This window comes from Eubalaena glacialis, chromosome 19 (genome assembly GCF_028564815.1).
Source record: "Eubalaena glacialis isolate mEubGla1 chromosome 19, mEubGla1.1.hap2.+ XY, whole genome shotgun sequence".
Lineage (NCBI taxonomy): Eukaryota > Metazoa > Chordata > Mammalia > Artiodactyla > Balaenidae > Eubalaena > Eubalaena glacialis.
Window position 1 is genome coordinate 51,315,852 of NC_083734.1, and position 15,797 is coordinate 51,331,648.

The 15,797-nt window shown below is 52.3% G+C and overlaps 1 protein-coding gene across 7 annotated transcripts in view; it reads left to right on the forward strand.

Moving 5' to 3' along the window:
* Positions 1–15,797, forward strand: part of CCDC57 (coiled-coil domain containing 57) — a 110,692-nt gene that overhangs the window by 15,310 nt on the left and 79,585 nt on the right. For 6 of the 7 annotated variants that reach the window (XM_061175578.1, XM_061175582.1, XM_061175579.1 and 3 more), the window contains exons 5-9: positions 4,398–4,496; positions 7,034–7,135; positions 8,558–8,715; positions 8,879–8,953; positions 10,270–10,470. In XM_061175578.1, coding sequence (XP_061031561.1) covers positions 4,398–4,496; positions 7,034–7,135; positions 8,558–8,715; positions 8,879–8,953; positions 10,270–10,470 — 635 coding nt within the window. The remainder of the gene's footprint in view (positions 1–4,397; positions 4,497–7,033; positions 7,136–8,557; positions 8,716–8,878; positions 8,954–10,269; positions 10,471–15,797) is intronic. The other variant, XM_061175581.1, reaches the window with a different exon arrangement.

A 15,797-nucleotide genomic window follows, 5' to 3' on the forward strand; every position in this document is an offset into this window, starting at 1 on the left:
TGCGGCATGTGGGATCTTCCCGGACCAGGGCTCGAACCCGTGTCCCCTGCATTGGCAGGCGGATTCTTAACCACTGCGCCACCAAGGAAGCCCACGCCTTATTTTTAGACTTGTGTCTGCGATATTGGAGAGGAGCTGGATCTAGAAGTCAACCTGTCTGTGTCCTCACTTCTGCCCTTCTTGGAGTGATGCTGACTGAGCCATTGAGCTCTGAACTTGGCCCCTAGTCTCCCCAGTGGATGTGCCACTGGGCAGATGTGAATGATGTGCCTGCCTGTGCTGGCTCCTTTTTGGGCCCTGGGGTCAGCGGTTCTCAAGGAGGACAGACCTGTCAGCTGGCGGACTGAGGCCTGACTGCTGGGCCCTCTGTCCCACAGCATAGCGTCAGTGCCCTGAGATAGGACGGCATCCTGATGTGCTGTACCCATCAGGGTGGAAGGCGCCCATGGACACAACTGTCCTTGTGACCGAACTTTCAGGCATGGCCGCATCTACCAACCATGGCTGGTGGAGGAGGGGGCCCTGCCCTTTCCTTCCCCTCTTGGAAGCTTGAATTTTACTGTCCATGATGCCATCATCGCTTAGAACATTTGAAATTTCCTGCAGGGGACTTTCTTTTGGAGTCCTCAGGGACCAAAGAACTTTTTCCATTATGGGCGGGTTTGACTTTTGGAAACAGTCCAAGGTCGTTGGGGCCTGAGCTGAGTGATCAAGACCAGGTGTGACTCATCTAAGTCACGAGGTTTCCTCAAGTGGCATTGGAGTCCCTTCCAAAGAAGGAGTTTCGGAAGGGCTCTGGGCAGTGGTGGGAGTGTCCCAGTTAGCAGGACAGTCAGTGGCACTTGGAGGCAGCAGTGCCCTGGTGGGAGTTGTGGTCGCTGGACTGGGTCTGTGGGTAGCTTCCCAGCCTGTCCACACTCAGAGCCCTTGCTGTGACTCAGGCTTGTTCAAGCTTTGAGCCCCCTTGTCCACAAGGAGGGCACCTCCAGATGGGAGTTTTTACACCAGCCCTGTCTCTGGAAGGAAGGAAACTTGACGTCTGGACTCTCCAGGTCTGGGCTCCGTCCAGAGCTGCTGCCAGGAACTTGGGCAGCCTTTGCTGCCTAGTGTGGTTCAGGGACAGCTGTGGCTCATGCCAGCCTCAGGGCTCTGCTGCCCACGCCCAACTCTCTGTGACTGAAGAAAGGGCCTTATATGTTCATCAGCTTTGTGGGCTTCCTTTGGGCTGGTTTCCCGTCTCCTTTTTCTGAAGATCTTTGTGTTCATTATTGACTTGTCAAAGGTAGAATTGATTCAATGGTAATAGTGATTTTTATTTTCAAAAAAGAAGTATAAGATGACGGGAGCTGAGTTCGTTTAATGTTTATTATGTCTGCAAGCTGTAGACTGTGGACTTAAGGTTTTTCACTGTTGGTTAGCAGTCACAGGATTAGAAGCCACTGGAGGAGAAGCAATGATTTATTCATTTATTCATTCATTTAACAAATAGATTTTGCCAGACAACATCCCGGGCCCTGGGGTTAGGGCTGAGCAGGGGCCCCACCTGCCCTGGGAGTGAGCTGGCCCTTGTGGGGGCACAGTGGACACCCGAACATTACAGGCTCTGGCTGTAGCATCCTAGGGACATCACCTGCATGACACAGGGAGGCAGGGTGGATGGGGCTGATCTTTTAATAGGCAGGTCAGGAAGGGCACCCTGAGAAGAGGACTTGTGAGCCCGTCTTCAGTTGGCATCAGAGTTCAAGTTCAAGGGGGCTGAGATAGCGGCGGTGTAGGCCTCCCAGGCCCTCGTGAGGATGGCCTTTGCTCCAAGTGAGGTGAGAAACTCTTGGGGGCTTGTGAGCCAAGTTGAGTTTTTAAAAGATCCTCTGTTGTTGGGTTGAGGACAGCCTGTGGGACTGGGGAGGCAGGGAAACACGAGGAGGCTGCCGCAGCCCCAGATGAGAGGTGGGGGGCTTGAGCCACTGGCAGGTTCTGGATACACCTAGACAGCAGAGCCAGTGCACACGCTGATAGATCAGATGGGGTGAGAGGCAGGCGCCAAGGACACATCTGGTTTGGGGCTGAGCGCCTGGCGGGACGACTTGCCCTGTTTGGAGATGGGGGAACCGCGCAGGGAGGATGGGGAGGGCGCTTGGTTGGGCTGCATAGGAAGTGGCTCCTGCGCTCCCAGGTGGACAAACTGGGAGGTCAGGACGGAGGGGGTGGGCCACAGGGTACAGAGCTGGGAACCTTGGGCATCCCCTAAGGGTGACTGTAGGCAGAGGAGCCATCCAGGCTGAGCCGGGGACATCGGCACAGGGCAGGGGCGTGGGTGGGGGACTAGCAGGAGAGGGGCCCCCAGGAGCAAGAGAAGAGGGTGGTCGGGAGGCGGGCCTGAGCCGCGTGTCTCTGGGGTGAAGTGGGGACGGGGAATGGACTTGGACGCAGCAGCGCGTTGCAGGGGTGGTGGGTTTCTTGTTTCCTCACCAAGGACACTAAATGCTTGCCCGCTGGTCTGGGCCAGGCTCTGCCTGTGCGAGGGCTTCCTGCCCCCTGGAGGCCACAGACTGCAAAACTTTGAGCAGAAACCAAGTGCTTCAGTATTTTGTAGCGTTAGGAGTGAATCTCAATGATTTTCATATCTGATCCCAACAAGGGTTACTCGTGTGACCCCTTATACTTCGTCTTGCTTCTCAAGGGATAAAAAAAGTATGTTTTCAGTTGTACTTCTGCATGGTGTCTCTGAGGCCCCCCACCTTCCAAGGAGGGGAGGGAGGCTGCTATGGAGTTTATTGCAGGGCAGAGGCAGACAAGCCCATTCTTGCCGGCGCGCTCAGGCTGGGTTCAGCCTTCCCCGACTCTTTCCTTCAGGTAGCTGAGTCTGTCCAAGTCTCTTCAAAAGCAGGGGCCTCATTACTTGGTCAGAAACCTGGAATCTTGCTAGTGTGCTGGGCTCTCCATGCGCTGTGCTTTCCAGGACGTGCATTTCAGTTTGACTCTGTCCCTCCGTGTGTGATTTCTGCATCTGTATCCAGACCTCCCGTCCATAGGGCACATCAGCCACGAGTGTCTGCTCTCCTGTCACCACTGTAAACAAGACGATAAAGGACTAAGGACAGTGAGAACCCACAGCAGTGACGGGAGCAGGAGAAGGGCCTCAGCACACGGATGAGTGAGCCTGCGCCTTCCCGGGGCGGGCTGGGGCAGCAGCTGGGGAGCGGGCCTGTGGGAAACGCAGCCAGTGGGCCTTCAGACTCAGAGAGGTTAGGCCTTGGGACACCAGGGGCCATGCACGTGCAGGTGGCTGTCTGTATCTGGGACCGCGAACCACGCCCCTCACGTGCAGATGGAGTGCCCAGCAGCCAGGAGCTCCTTCCCCAGGCAGAAGCTCAGCACAGTTTTCTTTACAGAAATTGAACTACCCATGGGGAGAAGGAAGGCGGCTGTGTGGGCCCTGGTGTCTGCAGCGCAGATCTGACATTAGGGAAGCAGCGCCCTCAGTCGGCTCTGCGAAGATTCAACTTAATTGAGCAGTAATTTCCTACAGTCCATGCACCCATGTTAAGCGTGCAGTTCAACAAGGTTTAACACAGGTACTTGAGTAACAACCAAGACAGAACTTTCCTGCCACCCAAAGTTCCACATGTTTCTTTGCAGTCAGGGAGCAGCACCCCTGGCACCGGCCCCACTGGCCTGCTTCCTGCCGCTTGCGGTGAGATCTGTCTTTCGGAGAGTCCTGTGAGAATGGAGCCGCGCACTGTGCCCTTTTTTGTCTGGCTTCTCTCTCAGCATGACGTGTCTGAGGCGTATAGTTGTCATGTAGCTGGCAGCTTGTTCCTTCTCGCTGCCAGTGCTGTGTCGTGTGGAGGTGCCAGTCTCTTTCCATTCTCTGTCAACGCACATTTTGGACACTTGGGTCGTTTCCAGTTTGGGGCCATTTCGAATGAGGCTGCTGTAAGCATTCTTGGCCGTCTTTGAATGGACACAGGCTACATGACCAGGAGTGCAATTTCTGCGATGTGTACTACAGCTGTGAGTAACTTTTTAAGAAGCTGCCGAGCTGTCCTCCAAGATGGTTGTAGCGTCACATTCCACCAGCAGCAGATTAGCATTCTAGTCGCTCCCCGTCCTTGCTAGCACTTGGTGTTGTCAGCCTTTTTCTCTTTAGCCAGTCTAGTGGGTGTGTAGTAGTGTCTTACTGTGGTTTTAATGTGCTTATCCCTGATGATCAAAGATTAAGCATCTTTTCACATGCTTACTGGCCATTCATATATCCTTTGTGAAGTGTCTGTTCAGCTTTCTTGTACTTAAAAAAATTGGGTTATTTGTCTTCACATTACTGATATGTAAGAGTTCTGCATATATATTCCAGAAACAAGTTCTTAGGTATATATATTTCAAATGTTTTCTTCCAGGACTTCCCTGGCAGTCCAGCGGTTAAGACTCCGCGCTTCCACTGCAAGGGGCATGGGTTCGATCTCTGGTCGGGGAACTGGGATCCTGCATGCCATGTGGTATGGCCAAAAAAAAAATTTTTTTTCTCCCATTCTGTGCCTTTCCTTTCCCTTTTTGTAACAGTCTCTTATGAATAGCAGGTGTTTTTAATTTCAACATCCCAGTGAACTTTTTATTGCCTCATTCCTGAGTAGGAGCATATAACTGAGGGAGGATTACAAGACAGAGAAATGCCAGCAACATAAGAAGAGGCCCAGAGGAACAGGGAAAATGACCCTGGGTAGGACAGAGATGATTCCCGAGACAGTGATCCTAAAACCCGCCTCTGTGTGATCAGCTCAGGTGTGAGGCAGCACGGTGGGCCGTGTGGCCCTGCCTGTGCTAGGCTTGCCCGGGCATGGCGTCTGGTTGTCCGTGTTGGTCTAGCTGTCTGCGTGGGTGGCTCTGGTGCTGTGGCCTCCTGGGCCCCACAGGCGGTGCCAGTGATCCTGCAACTCCTATCAGCCCAGTCCTGGAGGATGGGCCTTCCTGCTCCCAGGGCAGGGGCTGGCTATTTCCCTCCTTCCCATGAGGCTCTTCCTGTGTCGTTCCCCCAAGGTGAGAACTTGAGCCTCTCGGGAATGGGGTGGGGACAGAGCCAGCCACTCATCCCATTATATCTTCATTTTCAGTGTCTAAGGGCACATTGTGGGGGCTTGCTGAGATCAGTGCCCCCAGGGGTGTATTTTGCATCCATAACTCAGGATGCCAGGAGGAAGGGCCAATCATAACAAGAAAGAATTTTGACAATTAAAAGTATGTATAGAGCCTTCCCTGGCCGTCCAGTGGTTAAGACTCCACACTTCCAATGAGGGGGCCCGGGTTCAACCCCCGGTCAGGGAACTAGATCCCCCATGCCATGACTAAGAGCCCGTATGCAGCAACGGGGATCCCGCGTGCCGCAACTAAGACCCAGCGCAGCCAAATAAATAAATAAATATTTAAAATTTAAAAAATAAAAGTATACGTAAAGAAATTAATTCAGAAAATGGAAAAAAGACACAGAAAATCCAAGAGAGAATTTAAGAGACATGGAGGATAAATCCAGGATTCATCTAACAATACAAATTCCAGAAACATACAGCAGAGAACAGGAAGGCGTCAGATTATCAAGTAAACCTCATAGCCACTTCTCAGGGTGGGGACTTCAGACTGAAAGGCCCCCAGAGCCATGAGCAAAAGGGGTTTCAGAGGAACAAAGAGGAGATGCTACAAACGTCCAGAAAACCTGTAGAGGCAGAGCCTGGCCCAAACTCCTCAACCTCAGCTTGGGACAGAAGACACGTGACAAGGTCTTCAGCGCTGTTGGGGGAAGAGATGTAAGCCCGGGGCCCTGGGGTGTGAGGGTGTGGATGCCTCTGGCTGGGTGACAGCCTCTCAGGAAGTTACTGGAGTGTAACTACTGAGCGGGCCCTGTGCAGCGTGGCTGTGTGTCAGGGCCGAGGGGTCAGCCTTTAGCTGCCTCTGTTTCCCTTCCGAGGTCAGAACATTGAGAACCAAGAGATGGAGTGGAGGAGGCTGCCAGGAGAATGGGGGCCTGAACTGGGCGGGTCCCCAGGACTGGGCGGCCCCAGTCACAGGGCTGAGCTGGCAGCCTCACCTGGAAACCCGTGAGTCTGAGAGAGGTGGGGCAGGGAAACCGAGGGCAGCTCCCGCTCCAGCCCCCTGGGAGAAGGCCGAGTGGGGCAGGGGATCGTGGGACTCTCACCCTGATGGGAGCTCTTGAGGTGGGGAAGAGGGTCCTTTCCAGCGGGAGTAAACCAGGAGAGAGGAAGAGGGCACCCAGGAATACCGAGGACCGCCTGGGGGAGCTGTGAGTCTCGGGCCTGGATGCTGGCTGTGAGGCAGCCCAGGGAGAGACCAGATGGGCATGGAGACTGAGGGCCCTGGAGGCACCACACCCCAGGAGAAGAAAGGATCACATTATGGGGTGTGTCCTGGGAAGCGGACACCACTCAGGAAACAGGAGAGAACCAGACAGAGAAGGGGCAGGGGGGAGAGACAGAGAATTGAAAACTCCGGGAGAAATGATGAGATGGGAACCGTCATAATCGTTCGCTGTTGGGTGAGCCGTGAATCACTTTATTGTTGTAACAGTTTATGGACTTTTGGGTTCAGCCCGTGGGTGAGGCTTACACAGCCAGGGGAGTGGAGCCGTGAGCCCCGTGTCGGGGGTGTGGGGTGGGGCTGCTCAGGAAGCCGGCAGGTAGCGCGGAGGGAAGAGTGGCATGTTGTTTAGAGACATAGATGGAACCAACAACAAAACTGCTGGGAGGGGTGGTTCTGGGCTCATGGGCCTGGTGTCTCTCCTTGTGGGTCCGCTAGCAGCTCCGTCTGTGCAGAGCAAAACCCCACAGGACCACAGGGGAGAGGGACAAACCCACGCCCACGGTGGGAACACGAGCCCTCCGATGTCCTTCATGCAGTGTTACAGGCCCCGGCCCAATCTTGACCTCGTCCTCCACTAGGTCCTCTGCGTCCCTCCTGCCCTCAGCGTGCCTGCGGGTCTCTGCTGGTCCCTTCGTGCTCTTTTCACCACCAGCTCTTTTTGTTCCAGGAGCTGCTCCAGGAGTTTGAATCTGAAATGCAAAAGCGGGAGCACGCCTTCCGCCTGCAGGCTGACAGCATGAGCAATGTGGTCCTAGCACACGAGCTCAAGGTAGAGGGCGCCCTCAGACTGTGATCATTTCCTCAGCAGAAGTGAGAAGCCCCTTGCGAGTTAGGGTTCACATGAAGGCCTCCCGCTTTGTACGTGGGCCTCGGGCTCTGCCACACAGAGTTGGGGGTGACATGCAGGTGACATGCTTGCCACTGTGACTGCCAGGGCCCCGGTCAGGAGTGACGGCCACTCTGCCCAGCCAGAGGAACACTGGTGCCACCAGTCCGGGTCTAGTTACCTGACCTTGAGGAAGTGCCTCCCCCAGGAGAAACCGCCACCCCGCAAACTCTGTCCTTGGCCTGTGTACTCCCGTGACACCTTGAAATGGGCCTGTGAGGAGGTGCCACTCATCCCCCTATTTTCAGGAGGAGGCCTGTCTGCAGTTGGTGCTCCCAGCCGTGGTGCTGGCTCCCCTCCGTGAACAGGACTTCTCTAAAGCACTGGTCCCGACATGGCCAGGGCACACATGAGGAGCACGCATGCCTGGCCTTTAGCACCGAGACAGGGAGCAGCCTGGAGGGGCGGGGGAGTTGTGCCGGGGACAAGGAAGCAGGGTTGACGCCTGGCCCGGCCCTGCTGCCCCAGCTGGTCACATCCAGGCAGCGTCCAGCCAGGTGTTAGTAGTAAGATCGACACCCTGCCCTAGTGGTCAGCAAGGTCCCTCCTCTAGGCCGCCAGCCTCCCCACAGGGCTGCAGTCCAGGGGGCAGCACCAGGCCCTGCCTGACCCCTCTGTGGGAGTCTCCCTGACTTTCCCCTGGAGGAATGCACCCAGGGCCAGTAGGACCTTGAGGCTGGGGCTGCCTCACAGTGACCCCCCCCCCCCGAGGCCACTTTGGGGACTTCTGAGCACCGGGGGAGAGAGGGCAGGCGGGACGTGCAGGGCCAACCTGTGCCTCACAGTGCAGTGGGCACTCCTGTCAGAGGAGCGGGGGACAGGGGTGGGTGGGCCAGGGCATGCCCCACTCCCATCTCCAGCTGCCGTGAGTCGGTTCTGGTCCCCTGAACACCTGCCCCTTGAGGGCATCACAGGTTATACACAGAACTGATTTGGGGGCAGCAGTACCATCACCTCTGCATCATAGTCGAGGAAGCTGAGGCCCGGAGAAGCTATTTAAAAATTGAGCGTGTGGCTGGGGTTTGAGTGGGGTCACTCAGCAGGGAGCCACGTTCTTACAGCCTCCATCTGGCTGTGTGATTCCAGTATTCAAATCATGCCCGAGTCGGGTGCTGGGGTACGACAGGGACTCACACGGGGCCGGTGCTCTCAAGGTTGTGGGAGCATGTGAGGAGACTCACTGTTTTATTGCTTCTCAAATTCCAATTTTCCTTTTCTCCCAGTTCTGATAAAATGGTAAGGCTTACCTCTAACACCTCAGTTTGTTCCACTTATATCCTTATTTTGAATTCTTCTCTTTCGAAGACTAAACTGCTGAACAAAGAGCTCGTGGCCCTGAGAGAGGCCGGGGTGAAGGCTGCGGAGTCCCTGCAGAGCGCCGAGGCGGTGAATGCGGAGCTGGAGGATAGGCTGCAGCGCAGAGACTGGGAGCTCAGGGACCTGGCTGCCGTGAAGGACGCCCGGTGCGGAGTCTCCCCATCTCCCTGTGGGCGATGTGGCCAATGCGCCCGATGTTTAGCATGGTCTGGACCCCAGCCTAGAGGCATCTGCCTGTTCTGGCTTATTCCAGGCCGGCTTTGCTGTAGCCCCTTACCTGCTTTTTCCACTAATATTTGTTTCTTTCAGGATAAAAGACTTAGAGGGTAAACTTCACTCTGTGCAGCTCACCAGGAAAAAAGAAGAGGAGATGTTTAGGAGGAAGTGAGTGTTTCTGGCTCCAGTGTCAGCGTAGGGAAAACATTCCCTGATCCCCTTGGGGGCAGACCCAGCCCTTCTGTGGGACCGTTAGCTGGGTCAGGCCTGCTCTTCCAGGGTCTCCCCTCACTTTTCAGTTCAAATGAGTATATTTGTGTGTGTTAGGAGGAATGTCATCAAAACACTGAGCATTACGGAACACGCCTTGTAAAATGAATTGCTGAAAGCCGTCCAGATTGACACTTAGAGCCAATGTACTTGACCCGTTGAAACAAGTCTTGGGAGCAGGGTGCACACAGATGCTCTGTGTCCTCACACACTGCGTGACCCCGCAGAGTCATGTGCAGCCCAGGTGGCGTTATTTACGGAGCCAAGGTGACAAGAAACCTGTGTTCCTTGGTTCCTTGGTGTGGGCTGGGGTGTCCATGCCCTGGAGTCTTGGTGTTTGCCTTTTGAAAGTAACTAACCAATGGTCACAGAGTAATGCAGTGCAGAAATAACTCCCTCCCTTCACTAGCTGTCATGATCAAACTTCTGTTGTGATTTGGTGAAAAAGAAAGGTATATCCTGCCAGAAACTAATGGGTACAGCAACTGGCGTGAGTATAGTTTTTTGCTACTAGAAGGTGGAAAATACTGAACAGTTTGCAAGGTGAGTAAGATGAAGATTGATTGTAATTGGAATGAGAAGTACGGCATGCGACTTGATTAAATAAGGCTTAACCATCTCATTGAACAATGCTGATGGAATCTGAAAGAAATCATGTAGAATTACATTTTTTAGGGCTTTTTACTCTTCATCGAAACCAAATAGAATAAAAGCATAAAACATCATGGACATCATGTCAGCTGTCAGCGACACCCAACAGTGTATTTTCGAGACGAATGTTCTGTTGACAGAGTTCCAGTAGGTTTGGCATCTCTAGCGAAGACAGACATGCAGCCTGCATCCCGCGGCCCCCAGTTCTGGGAAGCCTCAGATTCTGGGTTGAAAGCAGCCCAGCAAATGGGGTAGCTGCGAGGCGAGGGCAGTTTACACCTGCCTTCTGCTTCCCTAGTCGGTGCGGGTTCTGCTGGTGGCCCTTCACTGAAGCACGTGTTCTGGGGTCTTTCTCCCATGGGCTGTGAGCTTGGGAGGGCTGGGGCCCGGCGTCTGAGAGTCAGTCAGTGTTTTCGTGTGAGGAGTGAGGAGCAGAGAGAAGCGGGCAGAAGTGCCCTTCAGGAGGACATGCGTGCAGCACTCCTGCAGAATGAGGAAGGTTCTAGGCTCGGGGGTCCTGAGCAGGGCCTATGTGAGCCACTGGAGACCTCGCTGTGTTTCAGGCATGAGGAGCTGGACCGTCTGGCCAGGGAGAGGGACACGGTGCTGATGGCAGTGAAGAGCGCCCATGCGGAGCAGCTGCAGGCGGTAGAGGCCAGGGCCCTGGAGCTGCAGGGGCACTGCGACAACCTCGAGGTGCAGCTCCGCAGGGCTGAGTGGAGGCAGGCGGACACCACCAAGGAGAAGGACGCCGCCATTGACAAGTGAGCTGCGGCTGAGGGCCTGGCTGCCCAGTTACCTGTTTCAGATGAAGGGAAGTGGGCACGGGCTGTTGGGAGTCACTCCTGCCGCTCCCGTCACTGTTGTTGTTGTTGTTTTAATTTTATTTATTTATTTATGGCTGCGTTGGGTCTTCGTTGCTGCGCGCAGGCTTCCTCTAGTTGCGGCGAGCGGGGGCTACTCTTCGTTGCGGTGCGCAGGCTTCTCATTGCGGTGGCTCCTCTTGTTGCAGAGCACAGGCTCTAGGGCGCGCGGGCTTCAGTAGTGGTGGCTTGCGGGCTCAGTAGTTGTGGCTTGTGGGCTCGAGCACACGCTCAGTAGTTGTGACGCACGGGCTTAGTTGCTCTGCGGCATGTGGGATCTTCCCAGACCAGGGCTCGAACCCGTGTCCCCTGCATTGGCAGGCGGATTCTTAACCACTGCGCCACCAGGGAAGCCCCCCCGTCACTGTTTTTAACCATTTTCTTTTTTCCTTTTCTTTTATTTGAAAGTATGTGGTTAGTATGTGTGGATGTATGTATGAATGTGTGCATTTATTTATTTGTGGTAAATACACATAGCATAAAATTTACCATCTTAGCCATTTTTTTTTTTTAATTTATTTATTTATTTTTGGCTGTGTTGGGTCTTCGTTTCTGTGCGAGGGCTTTCTCTAGTTGTGGCAAGCGGGGGCCACTCTTCATCGCGGTGCACGGACCTCTCACTATCGCGGCCTCTCTTGTTGCGGAGCACAGGCTCCAGACGCGCAGGCTCAGTAATTGTGGCTCACGGGCCCAGTTGCTCCGCGGCATGTGGGATCTTCCCAGACCAGGGCTCGAACCCGTGTCCCCTGCATTGGCAGGCAGATTCTCAACCACTGCGCCACCAGGGAAGCCCCATCTTAGCCATTTTTAAGTTCAGTGGCATCAAGTACATTCACAGTTGTGCAACCATCACCCCATTCGTCTCCAGAACTCTTTTCTCTGTAAAACTAAAACTGCCCATTAAACAGTAACTCCCCATCCCCCTCTCCCAGTCTCTGGCACCCACCATCCTACCTTCTGTCTCTGTGAATTTGACTACCCTAAGGACCTCACATGAGTGGAATCCTACAGTGTCTGTCCTTCTGTGACTGGCTTATTCCACTCAGTGTGATGGCTTCAAGGTTCATCCATGTTGTAGCAGGTGTCAGAATTTCCTTCCTTTTTAAGGCTGGATAACGTTGCATTGTTTGTATAGCACTACATTTTGTTTATCAGTTCATCCGCTGATGGCCATTTTGGTTGTTTCCACCTTTTGGCTGCTGTGACTAGTGCTACTATGACTATGGGTGAGCAAATATCTGCTCAAGTCTCTTCTCAGTTCTTTTGGGTATGTACGCAGAAGTGGAGTTGTGGCTCATATGGTAACTCTATATGTTTAACTTTCTGAGGAACTGCCAAACTGTTTTCCACAGTGGATGCACCATTTTTCACAAAGGTTCCAGTTTCTCCATAAACTAGTTTCTTTTTATTTTTTTAAATTAAAAACCTTTTTTTAAAATTATTTTTTATTTTTTTGGCCGCACTGTGCAGCTTGCAGGATCAGTTCCCCAACCAGAGATTGAACCCGGGCCCTCGGCAGTGAAAGCACAGAGTCCTAACCACTGGACTGCCAGGAAATTCCCAACTAGTTTCTTTTTAAACCTAGTTTTCTTTTTCGGCATCTTAACCAGGCCATGACATGTAAGCCACTCTGTCCCACTGTGCCTGGTGTCTGCAAAGGACCCTTGTAACTGAAGTCATAATTGAACTCAGCCTTTTGGCGGCCAGTAAGGAAGTGATCTTTAGAGAAGCTGTGTTTACAGAAGACGATTAAGACAAATAAGTCATTTGTAGAGCCTACTGTTTAGCAACTGGCTTTTCTCCTTTGTTTGGAAAATATTTCTATCTCTTTTTTTTACAGAGAATTCTCTGCCAAGTTATATTTCTATTTAAGGGGAAAATGGCTCTTAAACTATAAAATACCAGGAAGTTAAAGTTTATTCAGTATAACTTCCTTAGAGTCACACGTTTTATTGTTTGATCTGTTAAACGCAGGTAGTGGTAGCTGGAGGGGTGAGGCAGCTCAGTCTGACGGGCGTATGTTTCCCCAGCCTCTCCTCCGTTTGGACAGGCTCTCCCTGGGCCCTTCTCACGGACGGCGACTCAGAGCCCAATATCCGGGTGCACAGAGCTTCCTGCGGGCAGGCCTCCTTCCTCTGCTCTCACCTCTTGGCATGTCCACCCTCGCGTTCCTTCCTGTTCTTCCGTGGGACCAGTCAAGTGGCCATGACAAGCAGCATTAGTGGGTTCCCAGGAGAAGTCTTAGTGTCATATCAGTGTCTTTTCATACCCAGACATACTCTTTACAAATCAGCAACAAAACGGCCCATACTGTGAGCTTGCCGTCTCTTTGGGCCTATTTGTGATAGTTTTCCTGACGGAAAACTATCACAAATAGGCCCAAAGAGACGGCAAGCTCACAGTATGGGCGGTTTTGTTTTCCTGACGGAAAACTATAGTTTTCCATGGCGGAGTAGAGAAATGATGACCTGAGACAGTGTTGTGAGAACTGTGTGTGTCCGTGCAGGTGTATAACCTATCACATGGAATATGATGGGGCCACATGGCACTTTAACCTCCTAGTACCCAGAGGTAAGATGCAAAAAGAAATAGGAGAAATTAACTCCAGGGGACTTCCCTGGTGGTCCAGTGGTTGAGCTTCCACGCTCCCAATGATCGGGTTCAATTCCTGGTCAGGGAACTAGATCCCACATGCTGCAACTAAGAGTTAACATGATGCAACTAAAGATCCTGCGTGCCGCAACTAAAAAGATCCCGCATGCTACAGCTAAGACCCGGCACAGCCAAATAAATAAATAAATATTTTTAAAAAGAAAAAGAAAAGAAATTAACTCCAATAACATTATATCTAACCCAGTATACAGTAAGTCCCCTACATATGGATGAGTTCCATTCCGAGTACACGTTCCTAAGTCCAATTTGTTCATGAGTCCGACAAAGTTAGCCTAGGTACCCAACTAACACAATAGGCTATATAGTATTGTACTGTAATAGGTTTATAATACTTTTCACATAAATAATACATAAAAAACACACAAACACAAAAAATAAAACATTTTTAATCTTATAGTATGGTACCTTGAAAAGTACAGTAGTACAGTACAACAGCTGGCATACAGGGGCTGGCATCAAGTGAACAGGCAAGAACAGTTACTGACTGGAGGAGGGAGATGAGGTGGGAGATGGTAGAGCTGAAGGATCGTCAGCAATAGGAGATGGAGGGCAAGCTGCAATTTCACTCACGCCTGACCTTAATGGCACAGGTTCTGGTTCCTTGCTGGATTCAATTCTATCTACCCTCTTAAAGAAACGATCCAGTGATGTCTGGGTAGTAGCTCTTCTTTTCTCGTCATAGATGACATGGTAGCACTGGATTGCATTCTGAACGGCTGTTGCAACCTTCGTATACCGTTCTACATTTGGGTCCTGTGCCTCAAATACTAACAGTGCCTCCTCAAATAAAGAAAATCCCTAGCCATTTCCTGCATCGTGAATCTCTTCAGTTCTTCAGTTACTTCTTCATCTTCGTGTCTCTCTTCGTCCTTTCTCTGGGCCTCCAATTCCATCAGGTCTTCATTAGTAAGCTCCACGTTCACATCTTTGAAACTTCGCAACTTGAAGGTTCATATGTAGGGGACTTACTTTAACCAAAATGCCATCTTGTTGCATATCATTAATAAGTAATCAATATAAAGTTATTAATGAAGAAGGATGACTAAACTTGCCTGAAAAAAATATTATTGAGATATTTTGCATTTTTTGGTGCTAAGTTTTGAAGGCACATCTCAATTCAGATTGGCCACATGCCTGGGAGCCCCATGTGGCCCGTGGCCCAGTGCTGGGCAGCGCTGGTCCAAATGCTGGTCGGAGGCCAGGACTCAGTGAGGGTGAGCTCTCTGCTCTCCAGAACACAGGCCTGCTTATGCTGGCTTGGTCTTGGCGAAGTGGAGCAGGAACCAGGATCCCATTCATGGACACATGCAAAGCCCCTGCTGTGTGCAGATCATCTCGTGGGAATTTGTTAGAATTAAAAATACGGTTATCGAGCTCCAGCACCTTCTCTTATAGTTGGGGAAGCCCAACACACATGGAATCACGAAGGATCAGATCAGGGACTGTAATGGGAAGCTCAGAATGGATGTCCTGCTTGATGTGTGAGGCCTGGGCAGTCACTTCCCAGGGCCGCCAGCTGCTCCCCTTTCCCACCTGGAAAATCAGATAAGGTCCAGTTACAAAGTACCTCCTAGCTGATGTCCTTTGGCCTCGGAGCAGAGTTGCCAATGAGTAGGTAGAGGGGAAGGAGTGCTTTGGAATTCCAGGGCAGGCCAGGCATCTCGTGTCCTTTCGTCTTCCAGCGACACACAGATCGGAGGAGAGCCTTTCCTTTCCCTCTGTCATGTCAGACATGGGGCACTCGAGGCTCCAAGGCTAAGTGTCTGGTGGGGCACAGCCAGGGTGAAGCCCGGATGCTGTGAGCAACCAGCCCGCCTGCACACACTTCCCCGCGTGGATTTGGCTCCAGGTCGGTGCCTGAGGTGGGGGCCAGCTTTGTCACGGGTTCCTGGGCCCCCACCTGCTACTTTCTCACCCCGACAACTACATGGGACCAGAGCAGGTGCCGCCCCAGAGAGAGGGTGCTGGGCAGACCCGGAGGGGAGCAGCTCCAGCCCCCATTCTGACACCACTGTGTCTTAGCTGGACAAGTTCTGCAGTTTCCAACTTTTTGTGGCCCCTTGTGATATTATTTTATTTTAGGTAAGAGTCAGTATGACTCTGGACATATTGTGCTAGAAGTAATTTGTTTAAATTATATGGGCTTCCCTGGTGGCGCGGTGGTTAAGAATCCGCCTGCCAATCCAGGGGACACAGGTTCGAGCCCTGGTCCAGGACGATCCCACATGCCGCGGAGCAACTAAGCCCGTGAGCCACAACTACTGAGCCTGCACTCTAGAGCCCACGAGCCACAACTACTGAGCCCATGCGCTGCATCTACTGAAGCCCACACGCTCTAGAGCCCATGCTCCGCAACAAGAGAAGCCACTGCAATGAGAAGCCTGCACACCGCAACGAAGAGTAGCCCCCCTCGCCGCAACTAGAGAAAGCCCACGTGCAGCAACGAAGACCCAACACAGCCAAAAATAATAAATAAATAAAAATAAATTTTAAAAAAAATCTTAAAAAAAAATTATATTAAGAAAAATGACGTTTTCCCATAGCTAAGACTAATG